This window comes from Camelina sativa, chromosome 16, assembly GCF_000633955.1.
Source record: "Camelina sativa cultivar DH55 chromosome 16, Cs, whole genome shotgun sequence".
Taxonomy (NCBI): Eukaryota; Viridiplantae; Streptophyta; class Magnoliopsida; order Brassicales; family Brassicaceae; genus Camelina; species Camelina sativa.
The window spans coordinates 19,027,392-19,051,400 of record NC_025700.1 but is presented as its reverse complement, the minus strand read 5'-3'; the positions used below and the strand labels follow the sequence as shown (position 1 = coordinate 19,051,400).

At 34.7% G+C, this 24,009-nt stretch overlaps 7 protein-coding genes and 1 pseudogene across 7 annotated transcripts; 5 read left to right on the top strand and 3 right to left on the bottom strand.

Moving 5' to 3' along the window:
- LOC104751208 (protein C2-DOMAIN ABA-RELATED 3) lies at positions 5,008-5,927 on the bottom strand. Its single transcript, XM_019237448.1, has 3 exons — positions 5,754-5,927; positions 5,570-5,665; positions 5,008-5,487 (listed from the first exon to the last, which is right to left on the bottom strand). Exons 1-3 carry the CDS (start codon positions 5,871-5,873, stop codon positions 5,197-5,199), a joined length of 507 nt encoding a protein of 168 aa, XP_019092993.1. The 5' UTR covers positions 5,874-5,927; the 3' UTR covers positions 5,008-5,196.
- On the bottom strand, positions 6,292-9,133 carry LOC104751209 (annotated as a pseudogene).
- Positions 9,232-12,450, bottom strand: LOC104751210 (ERAD-associated E3 ubiquitin-protein ligase component HRD3B-like). The gene is given in 7 exon segments (XM_019237449.1): positions 9,232-9,658; positions 9,751-9,993; positions 10,184-10,507; positions 10,798-11,013; positions 11,328-11,822; positions 11,892-12,131; positions 12,133-12,450. Coding segments are annotated over 7 exon segments (1,989 nt in total). The 5' UTR covers positions 12,382-12,450; the 3' UTR covers positions 9,232-9,436.
- Positions 13,100-13,798, top strand: LOC104751206 (protein YLS3-like). Its single transcript, XM_010473114.1, has 3 exons — positions 13,100-13,430; positions 13,545-13,580; positions 13,722-13,798. Exons 1-3 carry the CDS (start codon positions 13,100-13,102, stop codon positions 13,796-13,798), a joined length of 444 nt encoding a protein of 147 aa, XP_010471416.1.
- On the top strand, positions 15,898-16,856 carry LOC104751205. The gene is made up of 3 exons (XM_010473113.1): positions 15,898-16,271; positions 16,402-16,440; positions 16,747-16,856. Exons 1-3 carry the CDS (start codon positions 15,935-15,937, stop codon positions 16,830-16,832), a joined length of 462 nt encoding a protein of 153 aa, XP_010471415.1. The 5' UTR covers positions 15,898-15,934; the 3' UTR covers positions 16,833-16,856.
- Positions 18,243-19,247, top strand: LOC104751204 (nudix hydrolase 21, chloroplastic-like). Its single transcript, XM_010473112.2, has 2 exons — positions 18,243-18,588; positions 18,704-19,247. The coding sequence occupies exons 1-2, from the start codon at positions 18,392-18,394 to the stop codon at positions 19,116-19,118; spliced, it is 612 nt and encodes a 203-aa protein (XP_010471414.1). The 5' UTR covers positions 18,243-18,391; the 3' UTR covers positions 19,119-19,247.
- Positions 19,336-21,171, top strand: LOC104751203 (RNA-binding protein 3-like). The gene is made up of 4 exons (XM_010473111.2): positions 19,336-19,679; positions 20,564-20,632; positions 20,723-20,829; positions 20,937-21,171. Exons 1-4 carry the CDS (start codon positions 19,439-19,441, stop codon positions 21,057-21,059), a joined length of 540 nt encoding a protein of 179 aa, XP_010471413.1. The 5' UTR covers positions 19,336-19,438; the 3' UTR covers positions 21,060-21,171.
- Positions 21,926-22,513, top strand: LOC104753818. Its single transcript, XM_010476014.1, has one exon. It carries the CDS (start codon positions 21,926-21,928, stop codon positions 22,511-22,513), a length of 588 nt encoding a protein of 195 aa, XP_010474316.1.

Sequence of the window (24,009 nt, the reverse complement as noted above, 5' to 3'; positions counted from 1 at the left end):
CATGCAAAACATACACTCTTGTCTGATTGTTCACATGCAAAACATACACTCTTGTCCGAAATGACCAAAGTTCTATATATATGAGAAGAGCACAAGATCAAATCAAGCAAATCAAACATACCAACCCAATAATGATAGTTTAAACCAATTATTTCAAGAGCAATTTAGTAACCAATTTGAAGCTGTTGAAAAGGGCATTCCGGCAGAAAGTAAACCACATACATATATCGATAGAAAACGCGAAGAAGGGCATGAACGTTTGTGGAACAATTATTTTTTTGATAATCCGGCTTACAATGCTCACCAATTCCGCCGACGGTTTCGAATGAAAAAGTCATTATTCTTGCGTATTGTGAATCGTCTCAGTGAAGAAGTTCCATATTTTAAGCCAAAAAGGGATGCAACCTTCCGGAATGGTCTATCACCGCTACAACAATGTACTGCAGCAATTCGACTATTAGCATATGGGACGGGGTCGGACTCGGTTGACGAATATATACGTCTTGCTGAATGTACTGCTCGTAAATGTTTGGAACATTTCGTCGTCGGAATAGTTGACTTGTTTGGCACTGAATACCTACGCCGACCAACACCAGAGGATCTTGAAAGGCTACTCTTTTATGGAGAACAGAGGGATTTTCCCGGGACGGTTGGAAGCATCGACTGTATGCACTGGAAGTGGAAAAATTGCCCAACCGCTTGGAAAGGAATGTATTCAAGAGGCGCCGGTAAGCCAACAATTGTTTTGGAGGCGGTAGCTTCACAAGATCTCTGGATATGGCACGCATTTTTTGGAGCTCCAGGTACTTGTAACGATTTAAATGTTCTTGATCAATCACCATTATTTAATGACATTATTTACGGTCGAGCTCCCGAAGTTACGTACTATGTCAACGAAAATGAGTATAATTTGGCTTATTATCTGACGGATGGTATTTACCCCGAATGGGAAACATTTGTTAAATCCATCCCACAACCACAGCACCCGAAACATCAATTGTTTGCAGAACGTCAAGAAGGTGCACGAAAAGATGTTGATCGTGCATTTGGAGTCATGCAATCTAGATTCACCATGATTAAAAATCCATCTCTTTTATGGTCAAAGGGTAAAATTGCATATATTATGAGAGCATGTCTCATACTCCATAATATGATTGTCGAAGATGAACGAGATTCATACACACTCTATGACGAACAAGAATTCCAACAAGAAGATGGAACTGGAACTACTCTGGATCTTACGTTTTCAGTAAATATGCCTTCAAATCTTGAGGGTTTAGGTGATGGCCATACAATAATTCGTGATAGACAAGCACATCACAAATTAAAGGAGGATTTGATTGAGAATATATGGAATAAATTTGGACATTAATCTATGTATTAATTAAATAAAATGTTTGTTTTGTTTAATAAATTAAGTAATATGTTTGTTTGTTTTTTTAAAAAATTTTATTTACAATGTTCTTTTTTCATAAAAATTTGGTATTGTATCTTGAATTTTAGTAAAGGTTTATAAGTTTGCAATTAAAATGTTATTATATAAATTTTTATAATTGTAATATATTTAAGAATATTGTATTATTAAATCTTAAAATCTTAAATATGTTCTCCCAATAACTAACTTCTTAACAAAAGTTCTTAACTATTGATATTACATTATTTTCACAATATTTATACTCTAAGAACACCCTAAACTGATCTCCCTATTAAGATGCCCTTACGGATAAAAGAGAACATAACTATGCGATATCATTAACATAAGATCAAAATCACGTTTACTACAACATGTGTGTTGAGTTATCATTGCATGGATTTTACTTTCATCTATTCACAAAATTTCCAAATTGTAAAATCGTTGGTGACATATTGCAAAGTGTTTTTAATAGAAGTGATGCCATTATAATAGCATGAACGCAATTAAATGTCTCACTAGAGATCTGTATTTGATTGATAAGAGTATGTTTGGTACGGTTGAGGCGAGCATGCTCATTCATACGAGTGCATTCAATGTTGGGCTAGCTATGTGTATAACAACATTACGCAAATTGTAAATATTTGTGAATTCAAGTGCCAAAGTTTACATGGTTCGAAGAAAAATTGTTAAACTGCTGGCTATTGAGGTTTTTAATTAAGGGAGGCAAACCAATACCACAACTTATGCAGTTTTTTTCTTTCTTTCTGGATTAGAGCATGAAATTCATATGGAACGCCTAGTAGTTAATTGGTTTATATGGAATGACTATAATAAAATAAAAAATCAATTTTAATATTTTAGTTGAAACAAAAATAATACTATAAATTCATCAAAAAAAATAATAGCAATGTAAGTATAAAAGATATTTAAAAACAAGTTAAATAAAAGAGGGTGGTTCTGGTGTTGTGTACATAGGAGAGAATAAAGATAGATCAATCTGATGTTGTGTTGCTTTATTTATCTAAGAAAAATATTTTAAAAGTCCGTACAAAAAGCAAATCGGTTGATGATATAATGAGGAGTGCTGCTGATATTTGAGGAAACACAATATTCCATCAAACCAGTCTCTCTGCTCTTTCATCATCCCATACAATTACAAACATAAGCTCTTCTTCTTTTTCTTTTCTTTCCAGCTTTTTATTTTTCCAATGTTTTTCAAACTTTTCTTTAAGCACAATACCTATAATAGTATAATATAGGGATAGTTCTTATAAAAAATAACTAAAAAATGGTAAAAATTCGAGTTTCCTGGCCATCTTTTTTTTCTTTGACCTTTTAGCAAAACACTTGAAACGAGAAAATTATAATTGACCTAAATGCAGACACTTTAAACGGGAAAAATGGAAAAAGTGGGTAAGATAATTAGGTTTCCTAATGCAAAATTTGATTAAATTAACATCTTTTATGATCTGTATATATTGACCTGCTTTTACAATTAAAACTCAATACTTATAACTAAAGTTGGTCTTATATATGGGCTGATCCTAAAAATCGACAAACTATTCTCATTGAATACGTTAATCAATGGGAATGTAAGTGCGTGATATACATGTTTTGCATCAAACTATGCTTTGTTTTTATCTCTCACAAACTTCAATTATGTTAAAACCAAAAAATAGATAAATAAATAATGCAATATTACATTGTTTATTTAGACGAAATTATCACTAGTTAAAGAAATTCATCACAAAAGATTTCTAACAAAGCCCTACAAGTTATTTGATATAAGTCTTCTTGTCGTCAATGGTTAATTTGTGAAATTTGAAACCAGATAACGATTGCCCTTCGAACCATTGGGTTGAAGCTTACCGTGTTTTTTCTTTTCTTTTCTTGGCTCATCTCATCGGTTTAACATGCATGTCCAAAAAAAAAACACATGCATGAGAAAACAAAATTAGATACTTGATTATGTATTTATGTTCTTCAATACTTCTAAGATGTGGAGCTAGCCGTTGTATTTGAAAAGTAGATTATTCACTCCTTTTATAGATCGTTCTCATGCGGTAGAGATTACAAAAGATGCTGTTTCGACGGATATTTACCATATTTTGATAGCGACAACCTTATATCCTTTTTTAACTATTATAAGTCTCATGCATTGGCGGACTAATTGTTGTAGAAACAAATATAAATAGACGGTTAAATAAAAAGATGACAATTAATTATGATTAACAAAAGAAAAAATTCATTATTTGATTATTAATCACTAGTCATAAATACCGTATACACACATCTACATGAATTATAAAAGAAATCAACTACGTATATGATTTATTTCATTAAAAGTGACACTATGTATGGCATTGCATACGCTTCTCACGCAAACCCAAGGTCCATGCGTTTGTGCTTTAACACGCTTAGCAAAAGCATGCCTTCTAATTGCAATCAAATCAAATACTCCCCACTAATGAACGGATGATGACTAATGAAGATTAGTATTTGATATGAAATGTTTTTAGCTTTTATGAAGAACACAAATAGTCTATAGAGATGGTAGTGTAGACACACATAAACAAAAATTAATCACGTACACTTTGATTTTGAAAATATCTGCAAAGTAATCATACCGATTTACTAAAAATATAATTATATAAGTAAAGAAGTTAGTTTTGACGGATCGAAGAGTCCAAATAAATAACTTTAATATACCTAAATTTACAAATGGATTTTATCAGATATTATATGGATTATTATTTACTATGTTGAAGTGAATGAGTGTAAAAAAAAAGTTCTAAACGTGAAGGAAAACAATTTTATAAAAGTAAAAGAAGTAGAGGAAGAGAGAGAAGTGAGAACCAAGGAGAGGCATGCGTAGAGAGGTTAATGATGGGGGCTAGGGGGTACAAATGAAAAATTCGAATTCAAAATTAAATTAGGGGCGTGGCACTCTAGTCAGCTTCATTAAGCATCCGACCCGAACTCAAAGTTTTCACTACTTTTTTTGATGATAATGAACATAGGGGGATGTTTAAGATATAATTCAAGAATAAAAGGGTCTGTTTTACAATTTCGAAAGTTTCACCCGACCAAAAGAAAACATCAGACCAAATACCGATCTACGGCTACGAATCAATGGAAAAAGTATAGATAGATAGATTAGATGCTTTCACAAAACCTTTTCTTTCTCTGTTTTTTTTTCTTATATTAAAATTTTTTAATCTTCTTTTGCACGGTTTTGGGTTCTCTAAAAGGCTGAACCTATAAAAGAATATATAAGAAATAGAACAGAGAATATTATAAAAAAGGATCTGAAAAATTACCAACTTTTTCTTACTCAGTTTCAAAATTTTTAAGTTATATATATATTGTGTTCCTCAAAAGCTGGCTATTGCTGCAAAAAAAGTTATCTTTTTCATCTCTTTTTTTTTTTTTCTTCACTTCGTTAAAAGGAAAAAAACAAAAGAAAAATAAAAAAAGATAGAATATACGAAAACGTAAAAATATCTTGTCCTTTCGATAACTTGATGATTCCTTTAAAACTAAACATCAATCACTAAAATTCGTGCCGTCGTCTTGGGCAGACGCAAAACCAATGGCTTCAAAACACACATATTTTATTAAATACTTTATCATATGTTTCAATTTTAGTATAAGCTTATTTATTTTTTTGTGAATAAAATCACCGAACCGGACTCTCGTATTGATCGGTTTTATATTTGTTTATATAATGGGCTTAGCCCAATATAGGAGTAAAAGCCCATAAGTAATTTTAAAATTTTTGTTTACAAGCCTTTAGAACCGGGGAGATCAATCCATTGGAGTTCGATCTCGACTTCACCACGCTCGACGTTGCGGAGTCGGAGACAAATGTTCTGAACGATTCTGTCGTTGATCCAACGGATGTAGCTTTCTTCAGCTAAGCAGTTGCCGCGGTTTGGACCTATCGTTGTTATGATGGTTCCTTCTGGTAAACCTGAGAGCTCCATTCGTAAAGCTTCTATGTACGGTTTCAAATCGATCTCCGCGTCTCCCATTTTGTCGTCTTTGCTGAATAGGTCGTGATCGTACACTATCTGTATTTAAACCAAAGACGATTTTGTAATTCTAGGACCGGACCGGTTTGGTTTAGAAAGTGATTGCTAAAAAAAATTTTACCAGAGTGAGCGGGAGATTAGGGTCGGTGACGGTGAATGTCAAATCTTCTTCCCATTGTGGGTTTATGTTTTTCTTCACCACTCTAGTTTTGAGTTTCTGCAAAAAAAAAGAGTTTTGAATTCTGAGTTTGTTGTATACAACAAGTTTCTGAAACAACGAGAGAGACAGAGAGATAGAGAGAAACCTGGCGACCTAGCTTGAGGACGACGTAAGGATCGCTGCTAGAGACATCACGTACGGCGAGGTTTACACCACGTTTGACACGAACGCGGAGGATACCTAATAGATTATCCATCAACGACATCCTTCTCCTATACGAGACGAGAAAGACGATTAAATTGATCCAAACAAACGAAATTGAAATGTGGCTACTAACTTCGAATAATGAATGTTAATGATTATTATAAGGAGCGAAAATATTCATTGGAGTTTAAAATATACAATTTCTTTTGTTATTAACTTATCGTCACATTATTTGTTTTTGGCTCAACGTGAGGGCCGCTTAAACGCAAGTATGTAGATGTCGTATTATTAAATTGCACATTCAACGATGATTCATATATTCGTTGATTCAGTTTAATTAAGAAGAAATATCAAAAACATGCAAGTCATAAACACTACCATTTTCTGCAAGCCACGTTTTCTTGATATAAAAGTTACTACCAATGGCTTTGACCATTGTTGTCTATTGTTGAAATATAACGTATATATGTAGTAACTACTTCGATCCTCAATCGGAAATTTCATTCGTCATTCGAATAAACATGATTTATCAAAAATCAAAGTGAGTTAGAGAGAAAGTACAAACCAATTTTTATATACATATAAAACAAATAGGAATCAACCTGTACATATAAACACATCAGGATTCGTTGGTGAAAGCAGTAGACACAAAGACGAGACGTTGTGCAACGTCAGGACCGATGTGATCCGATAAGAACTCTGAGGTGTCGCCGTCTCTCACGGAGATGTAGAACAATTATAATAGAGGCTAGAAGAAGAGTCACCATGATGGAAATATCAACATAGTTTCTACGAACCCACAACCTCACAAAAGCAAGCATGATATACATATTAGGCAATTTGGAGAAAGGTTCATTCTCGAAGGCTTGATTGTAGTAACTTTTAGCAAGATTGAGATCATAGGGAATCCCTTGTCCATATTCATGCATGTAACCGAGGTTGAACATAGCTTGTGCATTTGATAGAGATGTTGCATACATGTATGCCTCTGCTGCACGCACAAAATCCCTGTCCTTACCCTGAGAAAACACGAGTATAAGCATCATGAGAAATCAGTCAGCACACTAAGTTTGTGAACACGTGCAAACTTACCCGGCCGTAGTAATATGCATCTCCCACAAGCAAAGCAGCATAGTCGTTTCCTTGTTTAGAGGCACGCAACCACAAATCATGAGCCCGCTCCTGCCTCTCTTTATCCGTAAAAAATCCAGAAACTCCCATACACATGCTCTGTTCACCGTATCTATCGAGGATCCATGCAGCGTTACATTGTGTTACTTCGTAACCAAGCTCTGCCATTCTTGAGTACAATATAAAAGCCTTTCCCAAATCACCTTTAACGTAAGATTCAAGAGCCCATCTAGATAGAGAACTCCATGGTCCTCTTTCCGCTACTGACTTGTAAAGAGCTGCAGCCTGCAACCAAAATGTTAGGAAAGTGAATAAGCCATCAAAGTACAAATTTCCTCACAAAATGTTACTTACATATTATAGCAAGACAGAGTGAAAATCAAATAGCAGAGACAACCATATATAAGTAGAAACAAGTGTATTACACCCTAAACCCTTTAAGGTACTTAGACCACTCCTACCTCAATTAAAGAAAATGAGATATCCTGCAATAATGAGCCAAACATTGAAATACCCTTGATGAACAATCAATTAGCAGCTAATCTTTTGAGGTAATAATCCAAACAGAACACGATCAGATTTCTTTTTTCATACTTTCAATTTCACTAAAACCATATGGATATAAAGTTCATTGCATTTAAGTAAATTAGTTACCAATTTCAGCATGTTTAGGTTATTCTTGATCCTGGCGGCAACATGTAACATTTTGGCCATTTGATAAATAGCCTTTGGTAGTTCAGCATTTGCAGCCACAAGAAAGTATTTGGTTGCCTGCTTTACATCTCTTTTGACTCCAATGCCTTTAAGATACAACATTCCAAGGTAATACATCCCACTTAGGTCTTCACTATCAGCAGCCTTCTCAAAATATTCTCTTGCCTACAATTGCAGAGATATTATTGTTAAAGGAACTATAATGAAAGAAACGTATCCCCATTGTTTGATACTTGCTTTAATTATTACTGACCTTAGTATAGTTCTTAGCTACTCCATAGTCTTTGAGATACAAGTACCCGAGGCCATTAAATGCTGAGAAGAGACCTTGTCCTGCAGCAAGTGTGAGACATTGAAACGCCTTGGTATAGTTCCTCTCAACACCAGCTCCTCGGGAATATATATCACCCATGATTACCATTGAGTTCAGCTCTCCCTTCTCTACCGCCTTTGAAAACCAGTAAACTCCCTTGGCGTGATCTCGTCTTAATCCTCTCAGACCAAAGTAGTAAAATAAACCAACTCTGTACATTGATGAAGGGTAACCAATCTGTGCATAGTGTTCTACTATCTTGAAATCTTCACTATCTTCCCCGTGGAATTTCCTTAGCATATTTTTATCTTCATCTGTTCCCCTATGAATTCTAATAATTGGTACAAACGTGGTGTAGTCCTTAGAGATCATAAAGCTATTGAATGCTGTCTCTGCTAGTTCACTATATAACTGGGCAGCTTTATCATGCATCTGTCAAAAGAATCAAGAAACACATACTTAGCCAGCCAGAACATTTCCCAAGAAACGAAAGAACTTAAGCTTGCTTACATCTAGCCTTATATATCTGTATGCAAGTGCCATCTTCGATTGCATATCCCCTCCCTCTGCCGCTAACTGATGTTGCAGAAACGATTTGGCTTCACTCCTCTCCCGTATCATCCCGATCCCATACATAAACCCCATCATCGATTTCGCGTGCAGATCTCCCGCTGATGCAGACGCATCTAGCTCGGTAACTGCTTCCTTCATCAACCTAGTAGTACCGCGTCAACGTAAGGTCAACGGTAGAAGAGTCGTCCAGCTCAAAGATTGGGCGCCAAGAGCCAGGATCAAGTTCCTGCTCGGATATTGATTCTGATTGCCCGAACTCGCCGTAGTCAGAGTATTCGTTGGTGCTGTTATTGTCAAAGTCACTAAGAAAAATGTCATCCGGGAAATTTAGGACGAAGTACTGCGCCTGAACTCGATTAATAACCAGCGAGAAAAGGAGCAGAAGAGCCAAGACTACGATCTTGTAACATGATACTCTCATTCTACCTAGTACCTTCTTGTAGTTTCTTTGTTGCTTTGCTTTTCACTTCTCAGTGATTTGATCGATTTGAGAAGAATGAGAGAAACAATCAAAATTCAAAACCGATGGAGAGGAAGCAGGTGATTACGTAATTCAATAAATGTCCTGGGACTCAATATTATACATATAACGACTTTGACCCTGGGACTTGTAGCCCACGTTTCTAACACAACCTTTGACCATAGTCCGATATAATCCTTGAGCTTATACTCCCATCCAAAATGTATATATGCAACCATTATTGTATTCTCAAAATTTCATACGGGGTAAATACTGAATGGCATTTACAGAGAAACCTACAAAATTAGTCCCCTAATAGCCTATGGTTCAGTGTCATTGTGTCAAGAGTATGGAACTAAGTTAGAACCTTTACAGAGTAACTGGTCTCTCTTTGTTGCTTCTTTACCTTCGATTTGTTCACCTGGTACAGCGATTACTGGGGAAAAGCTGCCAATGGTCCAGCGAGAGGGTGTGCCACGTCAGCACCAACAGGATCCAAAACCACCTGTCTACGTTGTCTTCCTCGGAGATATAAAACGGTCATAAGACAGAGTAAGAGAGTTAGTATGGTCGCATTACCTTCTTCCAACACTACATTATCTACCCATTCCTCCACCTTTGGATACACTTCTGGTAAAGAATCTAGTACTCGTACCTGCATCCATGAAACGTGAGATTTATTATGTTTCATTCAAAACAATTCGGTGACCCACAAGTCATCACTCTCCCTCTCTCTCTCTCTCTTACCAGGGCGGTATCAGCATAGTTTTTGCGAACCCATAAACTCGCAAGAGCAAGCGTGACAGGTAATTTTGCAGCAGCGGTACTCTGGAGGGCCTGATCGTAGTAACGTTTAGCTAGATGGAGATCAAAGGGAAGACCTTCTCCATGCTCATGCATGTAACCTAGGTTGAACATTGCTTGTGCATTTGATTGAGACTTCGCATACATGTATGCCTCTGCTGCACGCACAAAATCTCTCTCCGTACCCTGTGAATATGAGTAAGAGCCCCATTGAATCAGTTAAAAGTTTAGATTTTATGAATGAGAAATGATCTCTTGGAAAAATCAAATGGGTATAAATGGGATGGGATAAGTGAATGTTAGATGTATTGATCGTATGTTAAACAGTTTCCCAGAAATCAGAAGAATTCTTAACTTCAAGCCTAGGCAGACTTACCCGGCCGTAGTAATATGCATCTCCAATAAGCAATGCAGCATGTTCGTTTCCCTGTTCAGAGGCACGCCACCACAAAGAATGAGCCCGATCATGCCTCTCCTTATCTGTGCAAAATCCTGACACTCCCATGCACATGCTTCTTTCCCCGTATTTATCGAGTATCCAGGCAGCATTACTTTGTGCTACTTCATAACCGAGCTCTGCCATTCTCGAATACAACATAAAAGCCTTTCCTACATCACCTTTCAAGTAAGCTTCAAGAGCCCATCTAGAGAGAGAACTCCATGGTCCTCTTTCTGCTACTAGCTTATAAAAAGTCGTCGCCTACAACCAAAATGCTATGAACACGAACAAGGATTCCTAGTACAAAATCCTTCAATGATGTATTCAGAGTGGTCAGAGTAAACTACAAACACACCTTAAATGGATGGAAATAAAAAAAAATTAAAGCATGACTCAAGCTCTAAAATGAACAGACTTAAAATATTGCCAATGAACTCCAGTCAATTAATCTTTTTAATTTATTAGTTAACATATTTGGAGTTTCATTTTAATTGAACTGCATAGATATAAAACTACATGTATTTGACATTTAAGGTAAGGAAGATAGTTACCATTTCCAAGTTCTTTGTAAGCCTAACGCCCGCATGGAACATCTTGGCGAGTTGATAATAAGCCTTTGGTTGACCAGCATTGGCAGCAACAAAGAAATATTTGGTTGCGTGCCTCACATCCTTCTTGACTCCAATGCCTTTAAGATACAACACTCCAAGGTTATAATGCCCGCTCGGGTCTTCATTATTTGCAGCCATCTCAAAATACTCTCTCGCCTGCACTTGAAGGGAAATACCAACAGGGTATTTATATGTTCACGTCATTGATATGTCATAGTAATTGATCAGAGGTTGTGATGTTGAATATAAAAAAATAAAAAAAATTTAAAAACTGCAACTATGATGCTTGCAGAGATGAGATGTCAGCAACACTAAATAACACAGACACGAGAATAAATCTAGAATGTTTTACATACAGTCAAAAATATAACCCTTGTCTCAGTTCGATCCTCAAATTTTGTAAGCTAAGCTAAAATTCTAGTCAGATAAAGATAAAGAAGCAAGCCTGGGAAGTATGAAGCAAAAGTTACCTTAGTGAAGTTTCTCGTATCTACTCCATAGCCTTTGACATACAAGTAACCAAGACCATTAAATGCAGAATAGAGACCTTGTTTTACAGCAAGTGTAAGACACTTACGTGCCATATCATAATTTCTCTCAACACCAGCTCCTCTAGCATAAATCTCCCCCATAAGCTCCAATGACATTGGCTCTCCTTTCTCTATAGCCTTAGAAAACCAGTACAAGGCCTTGGCCTGATCACACCTTAATCCTCTCAAACCAAAGTAATAAAACAGTCCAATCTTGTGCATTGCCGCAGCATTCCCTTTCTCCGCCTGGTATTCCAAAATCTGAAAATCCTCATCTTCCTCCCCACGTGATTTCCTAAGTGCATCTTTATTCTCCTCTGTTCCACTATGGATTCTAATAGGTTCAACCATCATGGGAGAATCTCTAGAGATCAGAAAGCTATTGACTGCAGTCTCAGCTAGTTCAGCATATAATTGAACAGCTTTATCATACATCTGTGAATCATAATCACTTATTAATCAATAAACCAAAAAGATGGAATTAAGAGCTCAGTGTCAGCTTACGTGTTGTCGTAGATATCTGAAAGCAAGTGCCATCTTAGATTGCGTGTTGCCTCCCTCAGCCGCGAAATGATGATGCAGAATTGATTTGCTTCGGGTACTCTCCCGCAGCATCCCAATCCCGTACACAAACCCCATCAGTGACTGAGAGTGTGGATCTCCGGAAGAAGCAGATGAATCAATCTCTGAGACCGCTTCCTCCATTAAACTAGTGTTTCCTTCACTCGACGCCGCCGCGAGAATTTTGTGGCTCGAAGACTGGACGCCATGAACCTGGATCAAGCTCATACATGGACTTAGATTCGGATTCCCCGACATCATCGAAATCAGAGGACTCGTCGTCGGCCTCGGCGCCGTAATCGTCAAACCCGTTGTTGAGATCTTCGTTGGAGAGAACGAGAACGAAGGGACGAGAATGAACGCAATAAGTGTAGAAAGAGAATGTGAAGATAGATAGTGCAGCGATGACTGTGTAACCTGAGACTCTCATCATTATCTTTTTTTCAAATCACTTTCTCAGACCATGTTCCTTTTTTTTTTTTTTTGAGAAAAGATTGAAGAAGAAAAAGAAGAAGAGGTAATGACGTCATCTCAGCGCACTTCCCTATTATGTTGCCACGTCAGTTATTATTACTGATCCAATGTTATGTCGTCACGTCGATTATTATTATTATTACATTTGTATGTTCTATTGACCATGGTTGTAGTAGACTTGTACGTTTTAAATTTAGTTTTTGGTTTTTTAATTACCATTTTTGGAACTAGATTTTAGTTTTTAAAAACTAATATTGAATGGTGATTTTAGTTTTTGATTGTTTTCATTTTTTTATTTTTATAAAACAGAGAATATACAATACAATGCTAGTAACCTTTCATTTAAATTTACTCAGATTCATCAGTGTATACATAAAACGTGTGGGGAAAAATGATTTCAGGTACTAGGAGATAATCTATAAGGACTAGCCGACTAGGCCACTTAAACTAAATTTGCACTAATCCTCGAGGCATGCACTTAATGACTTAATCAAAACTAATCAGGTAATAAATCCGTGAAATAAAAATTCATAAACAAATCTCACCTTCATAAAAATAACCACAAAAACAACCATGGTATGTAATTCTCCATTTTCCTCTACTTATTAGAACACGCATATACACCGAAAACAAAGAGAGAAAAGCAAAAAAATCTCAGACAAATCACAAAACTAACAATGGAGATTATCAAAATTCTGGCTGTTGTGGTAGCCGTCGTCGTCCTCTACTTCGTCCAGGCTACGGCACAAGGAGGAAACCCTCAGGCGATGGCTTGCGTGCAAAAACTGTTGCCGTGTCAGCCTTACATACACACGGTGAATCCGCCTCCTCCATCGTCGTGTTGCGAGCCGTTGAAAGCGATGGTGGAAGCAGACGCACAGTGTTTATGCACCGTTTTTAACAACCCTGAGATGCTCAAAGCCTTAAACCTCAATAAAGAGAACGCTCTCGATCTTCCCAAGGCTTGTGGAACTAACCCTGACGTTTCACTCTGCGCCAAACTCGCTTGTGAGTAGTGATTATATTCTTCGGTTTAATTTCTCATCAATCAATAAATTTAGTAGTATTAATTACTAATTAGATTAACACGATTTTCATATGTTTCTCTCTTGTTTTATGAAGCTTCTCCGACTAGTGCGTCGCCGGGACCAACCAACGGTATGCCACTAATTCATATTTAATTTCGAATTTGATATTTTGATGTTACGATATTTCACTCAGAAGCAAAAATATTCATAAAAATACATAAACTATAATGATGTTTTATCAAACTAATGATGTGGCCTAATCATTGAACAGGAACCTCTGCCGCTTCTTCCGTCAGCTTCAATCGATTTAGCTTTTTGTCTGCTTTTGTGGCATTGATCTTCTTTTGATTATGTCACTTACATGTCTGTATATTTTTATATTTTGTCCGTATTTTGTTTAAGCATTATCGTAAATCTGTTGTAAACATTTTCATTGTTTATTATATCAGTCATGATATGATTTTTCTTACAAAACACACTGTACACAAGCTTCAGCCTTCAGCCAACCCTAAAATCACCAACATTAATATTGGAGTGGGCTAAAAGTGTCCACCACACCAGCTTCGACCACTGGGGTATATATTGCCCTCTATCGTTTATAATTATCATATTCAGGGCAAAGCTACTAAACATACAAACATGTAATTGCATCGATGAAAACCAAAAACATACAAACCAACAAGAAAAAGCCGACAAAGAAAGATTGAAAAATTATGCAAAAAAGTTACAGTCAAAACATACAAATCAACGGTATGCACTAATACAAAATTATGCATAATATTTAATTAATTATGCGAACAGTCAAACCATTATAAAATAGGTTACAAAATTATGCAAAGAAGTGAAACATAAAAAAATAATCAACTAGTGTACTGTTAATATATGTCTGTTAGATACTTATTTCATTTTATGTAATTCATACATTTTTAAAAGTTTCATATCGTAAGATTCATGAAAATGGTGAAATAAAAACAGGTGAAAGAGTTTGAAATAATAGTAAGAATATATAAGCAAACAGATAATAGTTTGATATAATTTATTTCGTATCAAATCTCTTACTTTTAACTCAAAAACGAATTTGACGATAAGTAAATTGATACGTGTCGTGATTTCTCAAAATGATGGCTAATCATAGCAAAATTCAAAGTCAAAACCAATTAGCAATAACTTGATATATTTATATATCATGCATAATTTTATATACTAAATAATGCTGGTACATATTCACTTTCCCAACATTTTAATACCTCATGACATTTTATTTTCTCCAATGGAGAGACTAAACAACAAGATTGTGAGGACATGCATGGTATAGTACTTGTTACATGCACACAGGATGGGGTAATTAACATCCAGTCAATTTAAATCCAAATTCAGAATTTTTATTTTGTATTCGTTACTTCTATATATCTACGCATTCAATATTATTATAAAAAATCAGGTAATACAAAAAATCTACTAAATTGAGATACAAAACTTACCTCCATGTTTGACTCTATTTAAACAATTAATCATTTCTCTTGATATAAGATAATATTATTATAACAAATCATGTAATTAAAAAAAACTACTAAATTGAGATACAAAACTTACCTCCATGTATTAACTACGCATTCAATATTATTATAAAAAATCAGTTAATATTAAAAATCTACTAAATTGAGATACAAAACTTACCACCATGTTTGACTCTATTTAAACAATAAATCATTTCTCTCTCTATCTAAGATAATATTATTATAATAAATCAGGTAATTTTAAAAATATACTAAATTGAGATACAAAACTTACCTCAATATAAGAGAGGATGTATTGAAATCATGATTATAGAAAATTTAATGGAATCTATAAAATTTGGAATTTTAATAGATTTTAGGGAAGTTGATATGATTTTCTGTATTTTAAGTAAACAAAATTCCTCTTAAATCTTCCAGAATCCCTAAAAGTTATTAAAATTCAAATCCACAAACTGTTTTTAGTAACAGTAGATTTTAAAGTAGATTTTTAAATCATCAGTTCAATAACAGTGGATTTTAAAAGATTTTTTAAAATTCATAATTGAATAACATAAGATTTATAAATATTAAACAAATCACTTAAAATGTAAAGTTGAATACACTTCCTAATTCGTTTTAAACAAATAAATCATTTCTCTCTATATAAAATATAATATTATTATAACAAATCAGGTAATATAAAAAATCTACAAAAATTGAGATACAAAACGCACATCCATGTTTGACTCCCTTTATACAAATAAATCCATTTATATGTATATATATGATAATATTATTATAACAAATCAGGTAATATAAAAAATCTACAAAATTGAGATACAAAACTCACGTGTGTCACTCTTTAAACAAATACATCAATTTCTCTCTCTATATAAGATAATATTATTATTACTAAGCAAAACAAAAAACTGTTTTAATATTTTTGAAAAAAAAAGAGTTTTCAAAACAAAACTTATCAACAACAAAAATGGGGATTACGAGAATCCTCAGCGTAGTCACCATCGTCAGCATCCTCTACTCCGTTCAAGTCACAGCGCAAATCTTCGGAGAAGTACAAGAGGCAGTGCGATGCGTGACAAAACTGTTGCCGTGCCAACCGTACATTCACTTGCCGATTCCTCCGTCGTCGTGGTGTTGCGCGCCGATGAAAGAGATCGTCGAGAAAGAGACGACGTGTCTGTGCGCCGCGTTCAACCATCCGGACATGCTCAGATTCATTGCACTCACAAAAGAGACCGCTCTTAATCTCCTTAGTTCATGTGGTATTAAGCATGATTTGTCGTCAGTCTGCACCAGGACCAATGGTGGGTTTTTTTATTCTCTTAATCTATAGCTAGCTGCCTAGCTTTGTAATCTGAATATGAGATTGTTGTATCAATTTTGTAGAGTCTATATGCGCTGTTCTGATATTTATGTTTTGATTTCTTGATGAAGCTTCTTCGCCTTCTTCGTTGCCGGAAGCTGCGGCCAACGGTATGCATTTACGTACTTCCTCTGATGATATATCAATATTAAATTTTGGATTTGCTATTCCATTTAACATTTCATAAATATTGCTTTGGTTTGATAGAATGACGAAAAAATGTAAATTCTACAATTTGGAATTGTTACGTAGTATATATATATTTTTTTTGATAACATATATAGTATGTTTGTAGGCAGGATTTTTTCAATTCTTAGTATTCCAGTTCGAAAAGATATGATGAATTAGTAGATTCTATTTTGTCTTGATAAAGTTATAACTGATGTGCCCTCTTATTGAAACGGAGAATATTTCAGGAAGCAGCAAGAGAAATGCAGCTCTCGGAATCAGTTTTTTGGGATATAGCTTTGTGTCTGCTTTTTTCGGGATGATCTTATTGTAATTTTTTTCTTCTCTTTGTTATTATCAGAAATATCCGTTTTATTTATATTTCTTTTGAATTACGTGACCTAAAGAAATGTTGTTCAGTAATGGAATAATTTGTATCAGGTTTTCTAGGTTAGAAGTTGAAAAATTCTACTAGAGAATATCAATAATCAAAATTCTACTAGGAATATATCAATAATAAAATTATTGACGCTCCATATACTCGGATAATAGTTTGGAATATGGTTTTGAATATCCTATTACAAAAACTGTGAAAGACACAAATTATAAATCTTAAATCGATACCTATTGAAATTATAGTTTTTAAAACCCTTTTGTTTCATTAAAAAAATGTTGGTTCTGAAATTTATTTTCATATAAGTGTATAAATTTCAGTAAATTCAAAAAAAAAAAACACAACAAATTTATAGTTATTTTATTCTTTCAAACTTAATAAAATATTCTTACACCCATCTTAATATAATTTTGATAAGTCAGTTTTATCATATTTAATTAATATTCGGATAGAAGACGTAAAAGCAAAAAATAATATGCCGAAAGCCGAAATAAGTTTGGGAGCTTGTGGTCGAGTGGTAGAGAGCGAGACTGGGACGCTACAATATTTCAGGTTTGATTCTTTTGCTGCGCGAAACTAAGTCACATTTTCCTGAATACCTTTACACAAATATGAACGAATATTGGAGATAGGGTTTATCCGTGTATGGTACCTCCTCTAGAGATTAGTCTTTGGACCCTCGATAAACGTGATGACTTACTCTCAATTAATACAAAAAAGTCGAAATAACTCTCATATATTTTTTTTCTAGAAGATGTAAAAGCAACAATAATAATATGTGGAAAATAGCTCTCAAGTAGTTTCGTTTAAAAGTCATCAAAGATATACATTACATAATCCGTAAATACCGTGTTGGCACCAGCACGTGTACATGTTGTGTCGTGTGTGAATATAGAAGAAGAAGAAGAAGTAAACAGACAAAACGTGTCATTCCACTTGCTTTGCTTCTCCACGCGCGTCTACGCTCCCACTCTCTTCTTCTTCTTCTTCTTATCCCGCGTTCTTTGGTACTTTGGACTTTTGTTTCCTTCACATCAAAAAAACTTTGATTCATTTGATTCGCTCACAAAAATAATATGAATCAGTATTGATAGCACTTAGCAGTATTGGAGATTAGTATTATTAACCCCCGTTCTAATCTGGATTTTGTTTTAAAAAGCTTTGAAGAGTTGTCACCGTGAACTAAATCTCAAAACCGAAAAAAAAAAACAAGTCAATTTAGTAACCGAATCAAAAGACCGGTTCCTTTAACCGAACTAGTTGACGACCAAAAATGTAGTTGGAACGCATCAAAGCTAAATATCTGAAGCGCGTGGGGACTTTTTTTTTTTCCAACATATAAAAAGAGCATTCCACAAACCCAATCATCATCGCAAATCACACATCTTTTCATCTTCCTTCTCCTCCTCTATCAAATCGATCTTTGCTTTTGAATCGGAGATTGCGGCGGAGAGATAAACAGAAAAAGAAAACAACAAAAAAAATAAAATTCAAAAAAAATGACAGGAATCTATGTGTCTTTATTCATATCAAACTTTTCAAACGTTACATCGCACTTATCACCGACGTTTGATAACATTATCCCTTCCTCCAACCCCAAGAAGATCGCACCGATTGAGAAAGTCGTCTCTTTAGTCTCTCGAACCGGTCGAGATCTTCAACGTTACAGTACCTCAGGTCATCGCCAAGTCGTCGGGTATGTATATATGTCTCCAATTTCCCAAACCCTAATTTTCCCTAATTTGGGGGAAACCTTTTTTTATAATGATTTTTCTTGTAATCTTATATAAATTTTTCCGAACCTTGTGCAGATGTGTACCGTACAGATACAAGAAACATGGTGGAGGAGAAGGAGGAGAGATCGAAGTGCTTTTGATAAGTGCACAAAAGAAAGGGAAAGGTATGTTATTACCAAAAGGAGGTTGGGAGATTGATGAATCAATCGAAGAAGCTGCGTTGAGAGAGACGATCGAAGAAGCTGGTGTCACGGGTCAGCTTGAAGAATCACTTGGGAAATGGCAATACAAAAGCAAAAGACACACCATGGTTCACGACGGTTACATGTTCCCTCTGCTTGTTAGTCAGCAGTTTGAGAAATGGCCTGAAGCTGATTTCAGACAGCGGAGATGGGTTTCTTTGTCTGAAGCGATTGTGTTGTGTCAGAATTCGTGGATGAGAGAAGCTTTGGAAGCTTTTATTAACCGGAAATGTCAGACCAACGAATGAGAAGATAATGTTTAGCATCTTTGTTAAGTTTATTAGTCTTATGATTTGATTTGATTCGATTTATTCATTTTGTTAATAAAAGATTTTAGGTTTAGATTAGTTCGATTAAATCACTAACTGTTTTGAGTCTTTTGGCTTCACAACATGTAATGTGTACTTATATAAGTACTGGATCAATCTTATTGTAGTTGTTAAAATCGAGTTTGTCTCAGTTTTAAGTTTTGATCAAACGAATATATGAAATACCAAAATTACCCTCAATAAATCAAAGTTTGTGTAAGTTGAAGGGATAGGATCCGGCGAAGAAGAAGAGGGAAACAATGGCAGTAAGCTTAGTGAACGTCGTCGTTCCTTCGTGTTCCGGAGATCGCCTCTTTAGATCTACCTTCTCGGCCGTATGTAGTGTCTCTTGCCGACGAGTCAATGTCGGCACCGTCGTTATTTCGGCTCGCCGACGCCGTGATATTGGCGGGTTAATGGTTTCTAGCTGTATCTCTTCCGATTCTTCTTCTTCTTCTTCGTCGTCTTCCTCTGGGCAAAAGACGAAACTCTTTGTCAGTGGTGAGTTTATGTTTCCAGTTTCTTCATTTGCTTATAATCTCAATCCGTGAATGATGCTTCTGTATTGGAATTTTCTGGTTATATACAGTACTTATGTGATTCTTTAGTGTTTCTTGGAGTATTATGGCAGTAAATTTTTGCAGCTGTTCACTGTGTATAATTTTTGAGAGCAACTTAGAATATCTCTAAAACCTTCAGAGCGGTCACATTTTGTGCCTTCTTATGACACTAATTGGGCCTTCAATGTGTGCTCTAATACTAGCTTGTCACCAGTTATGTTAGTCATCTATGTTAGATGTTAAAATCTTGCGTTGGGGGTGTATATGCAAAGGAATGACAAACTTGTTTGGGGGTGTAGAGATTTTCAGTTTGTTGTGGTATATAACCTGACTAGTGGTTTTAGAGAAATTATCCCAGTGAAGAAGAGACAATTAGAGTTACTTTTTCTCTGTTTGGTTCCTTTAAGGAATAGGCCTGAAGAAGAGACAATTAGAGTTACTTTTTGTTTGTTGCAGTGTTTGTACCCAAGACATTTTCAGATTTGTTATAAACGTAGGGAATGGTTTTTGGTTGGTGTACAATGAATGAGTGTGAGGTGCTGATGAACTGGGCAGATCGTTATCTTTCTTTCTTCTGTTAATTGTGTTTGTTCATTCGTTTGTGGTATCACTCAATGTTATACATATAAGCTTCTTCTATATGTAAAAAGGGATTGATTGTTGCAAGTTGAATCGTGGTGAATTAGAGCTTTAGACATGGCCAAAAAGAGATAGAAGTCTTAAAAATCTTTTTATGGGTTTATTCACTTTTTCAACTCTCTGCTTTCACCACATGAGACTTGAACTTCGACTAATATGGACTTGATTTTGATGGTTTGTGCACAGGGCTTTCTTTCCGCACAACTGAAGATACCTTACGAGATACTTTTGAACAGTTTGGCAAGCTTGTACACAGTAAGCATATAAAGCTCCCCCTTTGTTCCACTTCGGTCCAATTATTACAAACTGTGTAACTCATGTTCTTGATTGTGTCCTCCCGTGTAGTGAACTTGGTGATGGATAAGGTAGCTAATAGACCAAAAGGTTTTGCTTTCCTAAGGTATGACACAGAGGATGAGGCTATTAAAGCTATTGAAGGGATGCACGGAAAGGTACATAGGTCCACATCACAGTCTTGTCTTCATTCTTAAAATCGTTTACCTGGTGTGATTAAGAGAACAAAGGTTAATAGCAAATTTCTGATTTGGTGTTATTACAGTTTTTGGATGGAAGGGTTATATTCGTGGAGGAAGCTAAAACCAGATCAGATATCTCCAGAGGTAAACCCAGACCAGAGTACCCCAAACCTCAATCCAAACCTCGCACTTTTCGTACGTGGTAGCTATTTTTGGTTTTGTCTTCATATGTATTACTGTAATGAATTGTAAAATTTTCTTGTACTTTTTCTGATTATACGATGATGTCACTGGTCATCTTCTACCAAGTTTACCCAAGGGAAATAGTCTAAACTAAAGTAACATTTATGTAAAAAATGCATAACATAGCTTCCAAAACAAATGGTAGATAATATTCACTTCGGAATTCGGATTAATGTACAGTTTGTGATACAAAATAATTCAAATAAAAATTAGGATATACTTAATACCTAATCCTTTGAGGATCTACCTGTTTGTGTTAATTATTTTTGTCCAAATAAATATATTGTTATGCAAGATTTGATAATTTAGGATATAGTTTTACTCTCAAGAATTATTTAGAAAGAAAAAAAAAACTTTGCGTATTTACCTATTTACACACAACTGCTTTTTGGAGGGTTAAGCTGATTTTGTTAAATCACTTTCCCTTAGTAACTTTTGATCAGTTTACAAAGTTACATATTGTAATCCTTTTTCTTTTTTTTTTTGGACAAAAAAAAAGTCCTTTCTTTTATGAATGTAAAATCCAGATGACAAAAAAAAAAAAAAAAAAANAATCTATTTACACACAAAAGTGATGTAAAAGAAGTTTCCTTTTTTATTTTTTCCATATCCGAGTTAAAATTTTCCAATTTTCCAATTTTTTTCAAGGTTTTCCTTTTCCTTTTGCGAGATGTATTACTCATCTAGTCTCTCTATAAATTAAACTTTCAAAAGCCAGATTAAGAGTTAAGTTTCATAATCTCTCTGACTCTCGATTTGATATTGTCTCTCTCGTAATCCCTACTTAGATTCATATTTGGTTTCTTCGACAATTGATACTAAACGAAACATGGCGATAGAGAAACAACACGAGATTAACGAGTCGCAGATCGGAGTCACCTTGTTCTCCAAGCAACGTCGTAATATGACCGACAACGATAAACTCTGCTTCGTCGATTCTCCGACATTCAACTCCTCGGGATCACAACCTTCTACTGATGCAATCATCATCATCGATGATGATGAGGTGGTAACCCTAGAGCCGAAGAAGAAGAAGCGGAGATTAGGGTCTTGGTGGGAAAACGTAGAACCATTCGACGAATTAATGTGCGTGGTCAAGGGACAACCGAAAGCGACGGACGACAATGATGTTGCATCAAGAGCGGATTCGTGTTTTTCTTCTACTGATCTTAACGAGACGAAGACGGAGAAGAAGAACGACGATGAGATCATATCACTTCCGAACGACGAAAGCGTCGGTGAGATCAGTACTACTACTACGAGGAAAAAGAAGGGTTATGAACACGTGACCCTTGAGGATTTTGAAGTTTCGATGGAAGATCTCAAGAGTATCCCATGGGAATCGTTTGATACGACATGGGAGATTAGGTCGGATCCATGGCTTGGTGGCTACATGGAAGACTTTGTTTCTCTTTAATTCAATTTATTTTTTTCCACACTTTAGTTGCTTCCTTTTTAGTCTTTCGTTTGTTTGGATGATGGTTTTTCATTCTGCGTTTTAGTTTCGTAAATCGAAAATTCTTGACATAAAAAACAAATTTTTATGCTTATTTTCTTCTGTCCATTCTTTTATGTAAAGCAAACATCTACCAGAGTGATATTGTGATATTGTTAATCAGCAATATATTCATCAATATGAGAGAACTAAGTTCCAAAATTGCCACTGTAGTTATTACAACCTCGTGAATAATCTATCTCATCGTGATCATATAAATAAACAAACTCATTTAATTATATAGCAAATTATCAATAGTAAATCAAGATACTGTATTATAAAAAGCCCATTCTGATTGATTGATTGTCACTCAGCCAACAAATATAGGAAAATTCCAAAGAAAAATTAAAATTAAGTTGAACCAAACAAATCGAAATTGGACGGGTAAGAGCCCATCACAGGCCCAAGTAGAATCTAAATGAGATCCCGATCGACTATGTTGTTATTTTATTTTTATTACTCTCTCGGATATTTAAAATGTTTTAAAATATTTTTTTGTCCCACAAAAATTGATGTTTTGTAAATTTCAATAAATAATCATTGAAAATATTCAAAATTTTGAATTATTAATAGTTTAAAATTAAATAATATCTCTTTAATCAAAAAAAAAATATATTTAAATTCAATAATCATTGTTTTTTAAATGTGTAAAAACTTCTAAACCTTTACGATATTAAATTAGGTTATCCAAAAAAACTTGAAAACATAAAATTACAATTTCAATAACTAAATATAAAAATAATACTAGATTGTTATACGAACCCTGATGCTATAACATGTGTTGTCTACATGCGTGGAACAGATGTCTGGTTAAGAATCTTTAAAGAAGAAAAATGTCTAATTAAAAAACTAGTTAGCATGTGCTTAATAAATAGACACAACCACACATGCTAAATGCTCTACAATATATGAGCAAAAATTATTAAAAAAAAAAACATCAACTAAAATATTCAAATATATTTAAAGCTTTCAAGTTTCAACCTCTTTCTTTAACAAAGTTTTAAATTTATTGTCAAAAAAAAAAAAGTTTTAAATTCGTGTCGCCCCTAAACTGTAAGTGTTTACACTTCCATTCCAGACTTCCATTTTAACATAAACTCCAGTATATACGAAATTAAAAGAAATTTGTAATATATATAGTAATTAGTAATTAAACTTTAACCAGTAATTTCAAATTTCTTGTGCAGGTTTAATATTATGATTACAAAATTTTGTGGAGCTGTTAATAAGGCACGTGCATGAATACAGACACCTAACAAATGCTTAAACTTTTAAAGGTTAAAAATAACTAAAAAAAAAAAAAAAAAACTCATCATAATCTTCTTATGTATCCTCATCAAAGATCTTATCTAAATCGAACAACATATCAAATACAATAATAGTCACAGATTAGCAAAAAGTTGCCAAACATTTGAATT